The 15,467-nt window shown below is 39.1% G+C and overlaps 1 protein-coding gene across 1 annotated transcript in view; it reads right to left on the bottom strand.

Moving 5' to 3' along the window:
* Positions 1-1,174: 1,174 nt before the first annotated feature.
* Positions 1,175-15,467, bottom strand: part of anapc1 (anaphase promoting complex subunit 1) — a 79,493-nt gene continuing 65,200 nt past the window's right edge. Inside the window, exons 49-53 of the mRNA XM_055018545.1 lie at positions 13,335-13,421; positions 9,871-9,966; positions 7,418-7,607; positions 3,824-3,955; positions 1,175-1,824 (exon numbers count right to left, since the gene is read on the bottom strand). Coding sequence (XP_054874520.1) covers positions 1,706-1,824; positions 3,824-3,955; positions 7,418-7,607; positions 9,871-9,966; positions 13,335-13,421 — 624 coding nt within the window. The 3' untranslated portion in view covers positions 1,175-1,705. The remainder of the gene's footprint in view (positions 1,825-3,823; positions 3,956-7,417; positions 7,608-9,870; positions 9,967-13,334; positions 13,422-15,467) is intronic.

The following is a 15,467-nucleotide window of genomic DNA, read 5'->3' as shown; positions in this document are numbered from 1 at the left end:
GAAATCTTCAACACGATTAATATCATTATAGGATATATATTGATCGGGTTTATTTCCATTTTGTTCTCTCAGTTTAACAGTTTTGGACAGATAGACATTGGTACAATAAATGGTAGATTAGATTTCAGTAAATGGGACTTCCACCATCACAGTTTTAGGTGTTGACGCTTCATTAATGCACTGGCAGGAAAGTCCCACAATCCTGAGTGTCAAAGTCAATGACTAAACACAACATTTACATGGAGCTGTGAGGAAATCTAACTGTTGAAATGTGAGGACCTTAACACCATTGTGCACTATTAAATCTATAAAAATGTAAATATTTGGTGTGTTTAGCTCCTGACTGCTTTTGAGACTTTTTACATTTTTATCTGACAACTATTTGACTTTTATTAAGATACGTGGTCACAATGATTTTATGCACTTCGGTCTGAAATTGGTGCTCTTTGCTAGAAAATCTGCTTTTATATCAGTAAAAAACATCACCACAAAGCATCCAACTATCCAATCAGGGTGCTTTCTGCACCAAAAAATAGAAAAAAAAAGTGCTAATGGATCTATATGTTAAATGTATTGTTAATATTTCCTCTTTTAATCTCTGAGGCAAAAAACCCCAAACTAAAACTGATAACCGGCCAGCAGCCGGTTCAAAGGCTACATCAGTTTCAGAGATTCTCAAAGTTATTTAAAGGCCTAATTTGGTTTAAAAAAACAAAAGCACGTAGGCGAAGTCAAAATACTGAGTAAATTCACACTAATCTGTGGAGCCTAGTAGTTTCATACAAAGCGACCACTGGAAGATTAGGGGACTTCTTTCATGTGGGAAACCACCCACACAACACTCTGATCCTCAGCTCACTTCAAAGGACCTTTATCTTGACCACAGGGATGTAGAGCTGGCATCGCAACAATGAAGTCTGAGCTGATTTAATGTGACGCAGCGCAACTGAAACACTAAGAGCAAATCTCTTTCAGGTCGGAAAAGCAGTAAGATTTCAACTTATCTTCACATAAAATAACATTCAGTTCAATGCAGGAGCACTTTCTGAAAGATTTCCTTAAAAATGAATGTAACTGGAGTAAAAAATGAAATGAATCAAGGCAGTTGATGTCTTCAATAAAATGAGAACTGGGTTACTGAGCTATTAGGACACAGAATAAAGGACAGCGTTCATGGAGTGTGCAGATGCTTTTCTCGTTTATTGTCTTGCATTGGTGTTCTTGTCCCTTTAATAGAGTGGCCTGAACTCAACAGAGCCCTTACAGCTAGTATGGACACTAACATCCATTTATTTTTGTCTAAGAATCTTTTTATTTGTGTTTTAGTTCTTTTAAAAAAAAAGTTGTCTGCTGCTGGACTTCTGAGCAATCCATCCAAGACGTCCTCCCTGTGGATTGGTGGCACCACAAAAATAGCACATTCACTGCAAAATTACTGCAGTTTAAATTTTCTTTATACTGTAAAAAAAAAAACTACATAGAAATATTATGTTACAAAGCTCTAATATTAGCAAACAAAGTCTCTCTTCTCCAAGCAGTCCGCAGAAGCAGGGCGGCCATGTTGCAGTGACGCACCAAGACTCAAAGCGTCTCATGGTCGCTGTTCGTCCCACCTGTGCTCGCAGTGTAAGGCTTTGAACTGAGTCTCTGAGAAGCTACCAGCCCAACGACTGGGTCGGGATCAAAGTGCTTGCAGGGGGAAGTGTTACAGAGTCTGTGGTCCCGATGCAGAACCCAGCAGGACGGGTGCCAGCCTCAGCAGGTCTCTGAGAGGGATGCCCAGCTGGCTGCTACGGGACAGTAAATCACCGAGGGAGCTGCAGCCTGCAGAGGGAGAAAAAAGAGCTTCAACCTCACTTACTGGAGCCATTTCTGGGGGATTTGCACTCGTTCTATATGAGCAGGAAACTGAGACACAACTTTGCTAAACGAGATTTAAATACAGCATTTGATGAAAAGTCCACAGGAGGAAGAGCTTCTCAAATCCTTTACTTAACCCTCCTGTTGTCTTCATTTACAGGCACCAAAAAGTTTCCTTGTCTGAAAAAAATTCAAAAATTCAGCAAAAAAAATTCCACAAATTTCTGAAAATTTGCAAAACCTTCAGGAAGAAAATTCCAATAATTCCTTAAACATTTCCTTTAAAAGTTTTATTTAAAAAAAAAAAAAAAAATCCCCCAAATTTGGCAAGAAAATTCTTGTAAATATTTTCAAAAAATGAGTAAAAATCTTTCAAAAAATCCTAAAAATATCCAAAGTGATTCCATATATATCAGTAAAACTTCTAATGTTTCCTTTAAGAACATTCACAAAAAAATACATTGGCGTTATCGGGCAGTTGCTGGATAAATCTAAACAAAAGTAAAGGGCTTAGTTTTAGAGTTGGGAAGATTTGCAAGAGTCACAACTTCAGTGCAAAAGCAAAAAACAAATCACAGTTTGCATTATTCAGTGTAGCTCTACAAAAATCCCAATAAATCTCAACTGCGTCCATTTATAACTACCACAGAAAGAAACAGCTGAGTAAAGAAACAAGAGCACAGATACAAATATCTGATAATTATGGTAAAAATCTATTCTGAGTGACTCTTTATTTTGCTGCAAAATATACCAATGAAACTATGATCTTTTTTTTGTACAAATCTGATCTTGCTTCCCAATTTTTGGCCTGTAGTGTTCATATAGACTGTGGGTGCGGTCCCACGTCCATACTATTACTACATTCTGTCAGATTTTGCAGGAAACAAGCTGGCTTTTTCTGTCCATTCTGACCCAAAATCCTCTATACAGTTAAGTTACTGTAGAGTTTAAGGTGCGTTATTATTCTGAAGCAATGTGCTCCAGGTGCAATAAACAGTACATTCTTTTGAGGAGCAGCTGAAGCATGTGCCGTAAGTAAAAAGAAAAAGTATGTGATATGGAACACAGCCTGTATATTACATAAGAATGAAAAGCTAAGTCGATGCAGAAATGCCTTAAACCTGTAATCTTTCCGACAGCCAGCAGGGGGCGACTCCTCCTGTTGCAAAAGAAGTCAGACTGTATAGGAGTCTATGAGAAAATGAGCCTACTTCTCCCTTCATTTGTTGTCTCCATAAACATTTTTTTAATGAGTTTATGGTCTTGATCATTAGATTCAAGCGTCTTTCAATACTGCATGATGCTCATTTTGTGAATTAGGGTGTCATTTAGAGTAAAATAGATGAAGCAGGGTACACTTTAGGTTGTGGATACCTTGTGATTAACAAGTTGCTATCGCTCGTCAAGTCCAGTTTCAAAAGACCAAGATGGCGACAGCAAAATGCCAAACTTGAGGCTTCAAAATGGTGGCCGACAAACCAAGCCACAACTACATACATCTTTTATATCCAGTCTCCATGTAGATATGAAGGTGTCATTCCATGCTAACAAACACAGTTCATAGTTACAGCTAACAAAACGTAGCTATCATTTCTGCTAATGAAACTCCCTAAATCATCCACAGTGGCTCTTGAAGTAAAGCCATCACTGCAAAAAATATAAAAATACTCCATTTAAAGTAGAACTACTGCATTCAGGGTCTTCATATGAAGTAGAGGAGTTAAATATTTCTTTCTGAAATAAGGTGAAGTATAAAGTGGTAGAAAACAGATTTAATAATAAAGTATCTCAGAACTACTGATACTTTCCACCACTGAATAGTTTTCTAACAGCGGCATTTCAAAAACTACATCACAGAGTTTAGTTCCAACGATTGTGATTACTGCGAGTGAGTGTCAACACATAAATGTAAGCGTGAACAGGCGAAGCTGAGGAGTTTCATGTGAACATGAGTTTGCTTTACCCTCCAGCTGTGTGTGTGTGTTCCTGAGGCAGGGGATGGAGCGGTACACCAGGAAGGAGGCCAACATGACGGACTGGGCGTCCCTGGAGAGGACCTCGCCCCTCATGTAGGACTGCAACGCTGAGCTGTTGCCTAGAGGAGAAAACACACGGAAGGCATACAAGTATTGGAATTAACAGTGGACTCTGAGGGGAACAGGTTTCCTACAGCTGTTAAATATCTCCATGACTGGAAATCATGTTAAATCAATCCCTGCGCAATAACAGTATTTGTACTGATGGAAAAATCTGTTCTATATCATCGTTATTCAATATAATAATGGGTGCAACTTCTGAATTACCCACATATGAAGAACTTTACTTAAAGCGTCTTTCTGGTAATGAAATTTGCCCACTCGAGGAGTTGAAAAGGTTGATTTATAGCATCATATGTGGCACGCACAGAGAACAACAAGCGCCCAAAATTACTCGAGAGCTTACAAACAGAACAACCTAAAAAGTTATTTTTGTGCCTAAAGCTGCAGGAATCCCAGGAGTAATGAATGGAAAATGTTCATTACCTCAAAGAGAATACCTGCCTGTTAGCTCAGACGGCATTAGCAGCCATTAGCTCCAGTGATCCACTCAGAGCCAAGCTTTTTATGAAGGCTGGGGATGGTTTGCACTGAAACTGCTGCAAGAGACGGCTGGTTTAAGGTAAGAAAGCATCTGTTTATCAGGCTCTGTTTCAGTTTGGGGAAAATACATCACGCTGTTATGGTTTTAATGCTCCAGAGAAAAACAATAGAAAGGTAAGTAGAGTCACCTTTAAAGATCCTGTGCAGCTCAGCAACAATACTAATCTAATCCTACTGATGTGGTGTCTATCCTGTCCAGTCAGGTGTATTTTGAGAAAACATTACAGACTACAAGTTGCCATTTCTGACTGCTACATGCGTCATGCTAGCGAGCCAGAGCTCAATTAAAGGTGGCATGTGGACAAAAACAAAGAAGATATGCAACACAAGGATACATGCAGCATTAAAAGTCAACTCTTAACACTTATTTGACCATTTTTCTAGGAAGTTCCGTCATTTCTAAACAATGAAAACAATCTGAGGGCATTATGACACTGTGGAAACTTGTTTTCTGCCCCCAGGCTGAACATGCATCCTGGATTGTTTTTCAACCCTCTCTATGGTAATTTTCAGAAAGTTTACTACGCAAATAACAAAATCCCAAAATATCCACAACACTTGTGCCAGCAAAGAGTCTCACATACTTCTACATGTATGTACTGTGGATTCTATGATATAAGAAACAGTTTCTTTCCAAAATATTGTAAAAAAAATTTCTAAGAATTGCATCATTGGAGGGAAATCTGTGTGACTTCGGGGATATTTCAGTGCTTTATGTACAACTTCTCTGCAACTCCAACTTCTGAGAAAGAGAAATGGTTCCAAGAGAGAGTCTAAACAGGAATCAGAAAAAATACCACAAAGATCCAGTCACATATTTCCATCATGGGTGAGCTCCAGAGAACATTCCTGACGCCTGAGATCGGTTTGTCTTTCTTCTTCATGAGACATAAAAGCGCAGGCACATTTGGGTTATTTACATGATCACATCCTCGTCCAACTGCTTCACCTGTTTCCCACGCCTCCTGCGGTGCGTTCCTTACTGTAAGTGTGTGTGTGCTTGATCAGTGATGGAATGTGAGCTTGTTTGAGTGTATACACAGTCTGTTTAACTTCCAAACTATGACATTAATGCGCTACACCCTGCATGAAAAAACAAGCTGAAACACATCCATGCCGTGACACTGCTGCTCAACAGACCTGAAATTAACTCTGTGCCTCGTGTCGTCAAGGTAAAAATGCATGTTAACGTGGTGGTTTTGTTATTGCTGGTGTCTGCCCATCGAGTGAGCACGCTGACAAAACTTTGTTTATCATTCAATCAGCAGAGAAACTGATCGTTGCTTTAAATAACAGTCTAACAGCTGACTTTACTCAGCTGACAGCTGTCATATGGTGGACAGCTGATTCCGTCTCCCTTACAGCTCACCACAGTGTCTTTCTGCTGCATTTATACCTGCTGCTCAGGCTACACAATTTTTTTGTGAATGTTTTTTTAACATTTCTTTTTTTCCACCAAAAAATGTTCAAGGATTTCCCAAAAATGTTGAAAATGTGGACATCAGAAGTTTCACTGTGAAAATATGTTTTTTTTTCCCCACATTTTCAAACTTTAAAACGGGTCAATTTTGACTCGCAGGACGACACGAGGGTTAAGAGTCATTATTCAATGTGCAGTATAGTTTCATAAACACAAAACTGTGAATGTCAGCCAAATGTTCCTGGCTGCTGTTGTCACTGTTGCTCCTTTTCAGGCAGCGATGAGTTTTCATCATCTTCCATCAAACTGTGATGTTCTCCTCTAGTTAACCAAGTACTTTTGGTGGCTAAACTAAATCAAACAGTGAACAAATAACAGTCCGACATGGATGGAATGCGAATCTCAGTTCAATGTGAGCCCTGAGACTTACGTCATCGCCGCCCTTCCAGCCTCCGTATGGCTCTTTAAAACTGAATAAACTCTCATACATCTATCAGTGTCAAATATTTACGCCTTGCAATATTTCCAAGAAGCCAGCAGGTTTAACTAAACAACAATATTTGACGTCCTGCAAACGGGAACATGTTGAATGGACCGCAGAGTTTCTCAGTGAGTGCGTTCGCAGTGGAAATGGTTTAGCTAGATGTGTATCACTGAGAAGAGAAAGATATCTAAACCTTTGTTCAGCATGTTTGATGTTCTCTTAACCCTGATCAATCGCTACCCGCATCAGAAACTCCTAGAAACAAACACAAACAGCCCACGCGTCATGTGTTTGCTGACATCTGTATACAAATAGTGCAAATGTAATCCAAAAAAACCAAAAAACGCAGTGCTTTTTAAGAGAGTAACATTTCAGAAAGAATTATAAAGAATTAGTTGCAGATGTGGCCTCATTTGCACCAGAATCAGACAGATGTTTGTGTTTTTCTGTCGTTTGGTTCTTGTTGTCATTTTGTGTCTCATTTTTGTAATATTTTGTCTTGTTTTTTGATATTTTTTGTCTTTTCTTGTCCGACTGTTGTTTTGATCATGACTAAATGTGTTCCTTTGTAGACACTCTGATCTGGAAGCTGTAATGTGGAAATGATAAACAGGCCTATTATTGCTGAAATTGAATTTATTTTTCTGAAGAAACTTGAAGTTGTTCATAATTTTTTGTTCATTAAATGTAAAAATTGGAAGAACATACTTTTTTGCACAAAACCAAAGGAAAAATTTGGAGCTTTATGAGTTAATATGCTGTAACTTAACTGGTCTGGCCCACTTAAGATAAAATTGGGCTGAATGTGGCCCTTGAACTAAAATGAGTTGGACGCCCTTCGTGAAAAGAAAAGGTTCACTTTTCCACAGCAACAGATCAAGTGTTCGCTACTTTTACTTCATAAATGACTCCAAAAAAGTCTGGATTAGCAGTTAAGTTATTTTAAATGCTATGGATCTATAAAAACTGCTCATTCACATCCATCCATCCATCACGCCTCTCGTCCCTCCTCACCTTTGAGCCAGCTGTCCAGCGCTACGTCCACGGTGTTCTTCATGACAGGCAGAAACTCGGAGGTGAGCAGGGTGTCGTGAGCGTTAGTGGGATCCTTTAGCATCCTGCTGTCCCACAACTCCACCACCAGACGAAGCTGCCACAGAGGGAAGGTCTGCAGGAGGTCACCTCGACGTAGAGATCCTACCGCCTGACACACACCAGGAAAACCATGGGTTAACACACATTTTATCTCTGTACTGCCAGGTATATCAGACGCTGGATGATTTAACGTTTTGTCACTAAAATCCATCCTTAGATTAGCTTTTTTAAAATGTCAGTTATGCAATATCTTCATTTGTATCTAAATAAACTACTCTGTAATGCTGAGGCTGATTAGCAAAAACATTATATTCACAGGTAACAATGGAACTGGAGAAGCAGCAGGTAAAACAAAACAAAAAAAAAATTGTAGCTAGAGCCTCTACAGCAGGGGTGTCCAACATGTGGCCCCTGGGCCAAAAGCGGTCCTCCACAGGGTCCAATCCGGCCCTCAAACTGTAAAAATTCCAGAGAAGACATTAACTGCAGATTGTAAATTAGTAAAACTATAAATTTAAAATCATTTCTAGACCATGACAAGTTGTTTGGATCAGAAAGTAAAATACTTGCTCTTTTAGTCCATGCATTTGTTACTTCTAGGCTTGACTACTGTAATTCCTTATTATCAGGTTGTCCCAAAAGCTCTCTGAAACATCTACAGCTGATCCAAAACGCTGCAGCCAGAGTACTGACGGGAGTTAGCCAGAGAGATCATATTTCTCCTATATTGGTTTCTCTTCATTGGCTTCCTGTTAAATCTAGAATAGAATTCAAAATCCTTCTTCTGACATATAAAGCTCTTAACAACCAATCTCCATCATATCTTAAAGACCTGATAGTACCATATTATCCTAGCAGAACTCTTGGCTCTCAGACTGCAGGCTTACTTGTTGTTCCTAGAATCTCTAAAAGTAGAATGGGAGGCAGAGCCTTCAGTTATCAGCTCCTCTCTTGTGGAACCAGCTCCCAGTTTGGGTTCTGGAGGCGGACACCCTCTCTAATTTTAAGACCAGGCTTAAAACCTTCCTTTTTGACAAATCTTATAGTTAGGACTGACTGGGGGACCCTGAGGGGGTCAGCTGGAGTCTTCCTCTTGGACGTCCCTTAGTTCTGCCCCTAGTTCTGCTGCTACAGGCCTAGGCTGCTGGAGGACCTCTCTGGATGCACTGAGCCCTTCTCTATCTACCATTATATTTAATATACAGTATATATACCATTATTGCATTACACTCACTCTGTTTCTCCCTGTGTCCTTTCTCCGAGTGTCCCTGGTCCCAGAGCTGGATGCTTCAGATCTGTGGTGGTTCTCCCACCAACTGGCCTAATCTCCATCTGTGGGATGCTGCTGCTGCTGACCTTCCTCCAGCCCACTGCTTCCAGCTGCCCATTTCCATCAATCCACTCTGCATCACCCTCACTATACTTGATTTGCTCGTCTACATATTTTTGAATTTACCACCAGCTATATATGTAGTATATTTAATGCCAGAGCCATACACCATAGCAGTAAACTATAATCAGTTTCCATGTTAGTTGTACTTTGCATGTATCATCTGTCTTATCATGCATGTATTAAACTGTGTGTTTTATGGACCATTTTTGTCGTTTGTCCATTTTTTGTCGTGTCGTAACTTTTTTGTCAAATTTTTTGTCTCTTTTGTTTTTGCCATTTTTTGGCAGATTTTTTGTCATTTTGATCATAAAGTTAAATTCTCTATGGTTCAGTTCCAGATGACTAAATGTTGTGTTCCTTTGTAGACACTCTGTTATCTGGAAGTTGTAATGTGGAAATGATAAACTGAGGTTGAATGTTGATGAAATTGAACTTATTTTTCGTCAGAAATTTCAGGTTGTTCATGATGTTTAGTAAAAAGATAATTCCTTAAATGTGAACATTTTCAGAATGTACTTTTTTGCACGAAAACAAAGGAAACATTTTGAGTTGTGGTTATTTATAGGTTTTTATACTGTGATTTTAGTGGTTCGGCTCATTTGAGATCAAACTGGGCTGAATGTGGAACCTGAACGAGAATAAATTTGACACCCCTGGACTATAGGTTCAGATTGTAGCATACTTATCTCATTAATCTGATATTTGGTACAATTTATTCGAGTTATGCATAATTACATTTTTGCCAATCGAAGTGTATCATGAGCCTAAATTAAATTCCACGCTTTTTGGTTTCACGTAATTTCACCTGGAATAAAAATCAACCCGGAGACCTTAAACAAACCTGAGAGGGTGACTCGTAATTTCACAGCATTTATTCGATGAAACATCTGCACTATTGTTTTGCTCTACAGATTCTAAATCAGCCACAGGTAAAAGTCAGGAGGACCGGTTTGGCCATTTGTCAGTGTGTTTGTGTTACCTGCTCGATAGCGATATACGTGGGCAGCATCTCCGGACACTCCTGCGTCACACATTCATACAGCATCGCCGAGAACAACACTAGAGTGTCCTCTCTCTGCAAAAATACAACACAGTGAGTGACTGTTAACTCAGTCAGGCTGGAGCACATGACATCAGTTCTCTCTACAATTACACACATTTTCATAACATGGAAACATGGCACAGAATCTCCTTTACACAGATTTATTCAGCAGCAACAGTATTTTTATTTCTTACTTTTTGTATTTCTGATTATTTTTGCAATTCGTGTCTTTATATATTTTGCTCTTAGTGACATTTTTAAACATTTTGCACACAAATCATTATGTAATTCAGACCTGATGACAAATTTGCATTAATTCATCTTGCTTTACCTTTTTCCCCATCTATGTCTGAGAGTCTCAGGTGGTTTTTTGGTGTTTACTTTGTTTAAACACACCTTTGTTCATGCACAACCTGTGACTTTGTTCTTCCTAACAAGGTTCTTGCATAGAAAACGAAAGACTGTCAGATGACTTGGAAGTTCTTGGAAATTTCCATGGACTGGTGTCAAACAGGGAAACTGTTTATTATTCCGCTGTCGCAAAATTCAACTCACTGTAGGAGATTTATTCTAAAACAGGGATGAGAGTTTTCCACAGAAAGTACCAGTCTGGTCATGGATACTCATTTATAAAGAAGCTGTACAATGCTAAAAATCGTTTAAATCAAATTCACTTACGGCCTCCAATTTATTTTACCAAATGTTTAACCCCAAGAAGAACTAAAGGCATAAACTATATATTCACATACAGACAAGGAGCTATTTCACACTACATTAAAAAACCAGACAGCAAAACATTTTGCAATTACCTGCCAGAAAACACGCTGCCCGCAATTTAAATACAAAAACCACGTGTACATTTGATAAACAGACACAGAAGAAGCAGCGAGGGCAGAGTTGGTGTGATTGGACTGATGGAAACAGAAAAAGCAGCAACGAGATGTCCTCTTGTTTTTAAATTCAATTACAAAATGTTACGCTGCAGAATGACTCATTTTCTTCCATTTCACTGTTGGAGCTGAAACCGGTGACCTCTGCAATCCAACCAATTAACTTGCTGCTGTGATGAAGCAGCCTCTTTACTCAGGAAATAGGAGTCAAGTGATTAATAAGCAGAACCAACAATGGTCTATACAATCTTTGTTAAACCCTTTAAGTGCCTTGTGTTCAACATGTGCTATAGATATCAAGCTGCTTTGTGTTTGAACCAAATCTATCACGGTGCAGCACAAAAACAAAGTGTCAGCTGTATGTTCATTAATCTTGTTTGCAAATCTGTTTTGTTGCAGAAAACTACGACGTGGATTTCCATGAAATGTTGTAGACATTCATGGTTTCCACATGACCAATCCTTTGGTGATCTCCTGACTTTTCATATATGCAAAACTACTGACATTCATAAGCCTGTTTATTTAAATTAAACAGCACCAGACAAATAAAACCATTCAAGCAAATAAGTCAATTAAAACCTCCAAAACAACAAAACCACTTACAGGAGAACTGATTCAAATCACTGTGCGATAAAATCACAAGGGAGGTCATCAGGACTGTGCACTCAGATAGAAATCGAAATTACATCTAAATTGGAGTATAAACATGGTTTTAATTGGGATCTGATTACTAGTAGTGATGTTTCTGACCTGATCTGAGACAGGAGACACTTCTAAAGTTTTGAAGCTGTCACTGAGAAAACCTAGTTGGCATTAAGTGCTACTGAGAAGAAGAACTACTGAGAGATTCTGGTCTAATGACCTGAGAAGTAACATGGGAAATAATCTGAAAGACAAGCTTCAAGTGCTCAAAAACAAAACTTTACAACGCAGTTAATCCTTTATGTGATAATTAACAAATGTGAGCACATTAATATACCAAAAGGCAAGCTGATGGTAAAAACTACGCCTCCAAACTTCAGCATTTTAGCAAGTTCCCCATGTGCAAATCAGCATCCTGATGTTATCATTTATCTGAAAGTCAACAGTACAGCTTCAAAGAGCCACGTACACGACTGCTGACTCTCAGTCTCGTTGCCACATTGAGTCATGTTGACCGAACATCCCTGGAAACAGTTTAGTGTCTGCATCGTCCCAATACAGACATGTGTTTCAAGGTATTGACTCATTTAGCACAATCTGCATATCTACAGACAAAAACACAGACAGAAAGTCTGGTCAGCAATTCCTGTTTGCTTTTACTTTTCCACTGAAGGCTGACAGGGGTGTTTGTAGAGTTAGTTTCACTTCACAATGTGAGATGTTACATCATTTCTACGTATTACAGACCTATTTAGGACTGTATGTTTAATGATATTCAGGAGAGCAGTGCCAGCTGCATTAACATTTGCAATTTTCCTACTATTGCATGATTGAGAATTGTTTCTGTAGTGCTGTATATGATGATTTTTATCCAGGACACATGACTGGGTTCAGCTTATCTTCATGTTTATTGCTTGGTCTAGCAGTTTCAATCATTTTTTCACATATGTGATTAGATATGAGGATGCTTATGAACACTATGCTGAAGAAGACCTGAATCAGCAACACAATATTAGCAGGAATGCACAGTGCATACAAGTGCATTGTTTCCTTTTGGGGAAAGCAGACTTGTCTGGGTGTTTTCCTGCTGTCTGGAAGGAAAACGTTCGGAACCAAATGCCAGCAGAGCAAAGAGTATCAGCAATGACAGCTGCCACAGAAGAATACTCTGATAACACATTTAATTATCTCACACCAAAGCTCCTCCACAAATTAAGTCCTTGTTTGCTAATCTTCCTCACAAGGGCAGTGCTGTTTGGTTAAAAGCCAAACATGCCAACAATGAAGGTGTGAAAACTACAAAAGGAAAATCCCCCGTTGCTGTCAGAGGTCCCCGGAAAATTCACCAAACTCCCCGCCGTGGTTCTGTTTGGAAGAACCCTCTCAAAAACAGATAAATAACTGTTTCCTAAGAATCAGACAAGAAGTAAACACATGTTAAGTGAGCAAACCTGCTTATGTCACATTGTTTACATTTATGTTTACCACATATGGTTCAAAATCAAGCAGTAACCCATAATTGAGAGGAGGTTTTTGGTTTCCTTCCCGCTGTCGCCAAGTGCTTGATCAAAGGGAATGTAAAGGAAAATTCAGATGAGTTGGGTTTCTCTGTTTAAAAATAAGGATCTTTAACTTTCTATGTGAGGCGATAGGAGATGATGTATGTTGTGGATTTTTGTTTTATAAATAAACTTTAATTGAATTGTATAATTGATCATTGAGCTGATATTTGTTAAGATAGAACTGCACATTTTCTAAGTCTTGTAGAGTAGGGGACCGTTTCCTATGACAGTAACATGGCTAGCAGGAGATGTAAATTGAACCTGGCGTTTGAGTGCATCCACATCTATTTCTAGTAGTAAAACTCACATGTTTCATCCCATCAGAGGTTTTACAGAAGAACTCGGCGAAGGAGACGAGAGCAGGCTCTGAGGTGAAGGTAGAGATGGCTTCGGGCTGCAGAAGTGAAACAAGGAAATGGAAAAATTATTCAGATGAGCCAACACAGAGGAGTGAGTGAGAGGAAGACAGACAAATAGATTTAAAAGGTACGAGTGGAAATAAACGATGTAAAGGAAATGTGGCCAGAAGAAAGGAAAGAGGAATGCACAAAAAGAAAAAGATGACATTGAGGGATGGACAGTGAGGACGAGTGGAATAAATAATGTGCATTTCTTCCCCTCAGGATCCTGCAGGTATATTGACAGCGTACACTGAGGCCTTCAGGAAACCAGTAATAGACTGTCAGCTGCACAGCTGCCTGCTGAACCTGTAGTGACAACCTGCCAGGGCTGGACACAAGCATCCACTGGGGAGCAGGTCAATCCAATTCCACTCACTTCCATTCACGTGTTGGTCTGTTGTCAAATCCAGTTATTAAAGGAAAGGTTGTTAACACTCCTGAACACTATTCTTAGTCACTGTGGGCTCATTTTTCACTGCAAAATGAAGATCTGTATCTCTATGGAAACATCACAACAATGGCTAGAAGGAGAGAGAAACCTCTTCTGTGCAGCATCACACAGTTATAATGCCATGTATTATTTAAAAAAGCAACAAAGCAAGTGGAATTTCTTTGATTATCTTTCTCAAAAAACTGAAGAAACCGGGAATCAACAAGTACAACATTATTCCAAGTGCACACACGTGTTACCAATGTGGGAAAAACATGGCAACCCAACAAACTGCAGATATTTTAGTAATTACATTTTTAAAAGTTTTTGAGCTATTTTTTCGGCCTTTTGTGGCTTTATTAACGAGGACAGTGGAGAGAGAGACAGGAAATGTGGGGAGAAGAGTAGGAAAAGGACCAGCAGCAACTGTAGCCCAGTTCATGGGTTGCCCACTCAACCAGTTGAGCCACCAGGACACTCCACTAATTACATTTTCAATACGTTTCCACAATCTCTGCATCAGTAAAACAGTGAATTTTTGTCACAAGATTGTCGGATACAAAGGAGTCAGTCATGGCTTCACGGTTGTGGCAACAACTGCAGAATTTACAGCGTTTTAGAGAATCTGCTGAATGCAAACATTTTTATTTTGGTGATTTTTAAAAGGAGACATGCAGAAAAATGTAGTTTCAATGAAATCTCACCATTTTAAGCTTAGATTTGGAACATTTTTCCATTGGAACTAACATATCACAGATAGGTAGTTCAAGAACCCTTGGAGAGTTGAAATTCCAATGATTCATTCTGTTTTCACAATTTCTGGTTATGTTTCGTGGCATAACTTTGATAAAGATTTGGCTTTCAAACCCACTGGCAGATTTGGGGTTCAGAACAAAATTAAAAAAATAAACAAAACACTCTGGGCAAGTTTTGTATCATTTTGTCAACATTGTAGAAACTTCAAAGCAGCTACAATGGAGTTTGATTGCAGAAAGTGTTTCAATGATTAAAAATTAACCATGAAACATCATATTTTAGGTGTTTTACCGTTACATAGGTGGACATTTGTTGTAGAAAAAGCACAGATACAGATTTCCACACTACCACAAACAAAGCAAACCAGTATATGAATACTGAAGGCTCAATAACAGACAGTCCATAAATAAAATATACAAACTTCTGTAACCTCTTTTCTATGAGCAATTAGAAGACTTTGTGAGATATGGAGGAAAGTTTTTACAGTACTATGTTGAGCAGGTTTTTGGAGGCTGAGTTTAGCAAAAAGACTTTATTACTGAGTGAATGAAACAACATTAGAAAGCTATAGAACCTGCCTGCATCCGGAGCCACTGAATCTGATTAGCTACTGAAAAATCTGAGCTTTCCTCTGCCGTCTGTAAGCTCTGCTCAAACTAAACACTCTTTAGTCTGTTTTAGAGGCAGTTTGCTGGGAGACAAACACATCAAAAGGCGCAAACTGACTCTAACTGACAAGGGTGGTGCACAAATTGAGGTGAGGGTGTGCCTGCATGAGATGACCCAAAAACTCTCTGTGCACCGACACTTCATGAGGCAGCGTGGAGGAAAGCATGAGAATAAAACTGCCAAT

This window comes from Amphiprion ocellaris, chromosome 16 (genome assembly GCF_022539595.1).
Source record: "Amphiprion ocellaris isolate individual 3 ecotype Okinawa chromosome 16, ASM2253959v1, whole genome shotgun sequence".
Taxonomy (NCBI): domain Eukaryota; kingdom Metazoa; phylum Chordata; class Actinopteri; family Pomacentridae; genus Amphiprion; species Amphiprion ocellaris.
The sequence above is the reverse complement of the archived record's forward strand: the minus strand, read 5'-3'. Positions and strand labels throughout refer to the sequence as shown.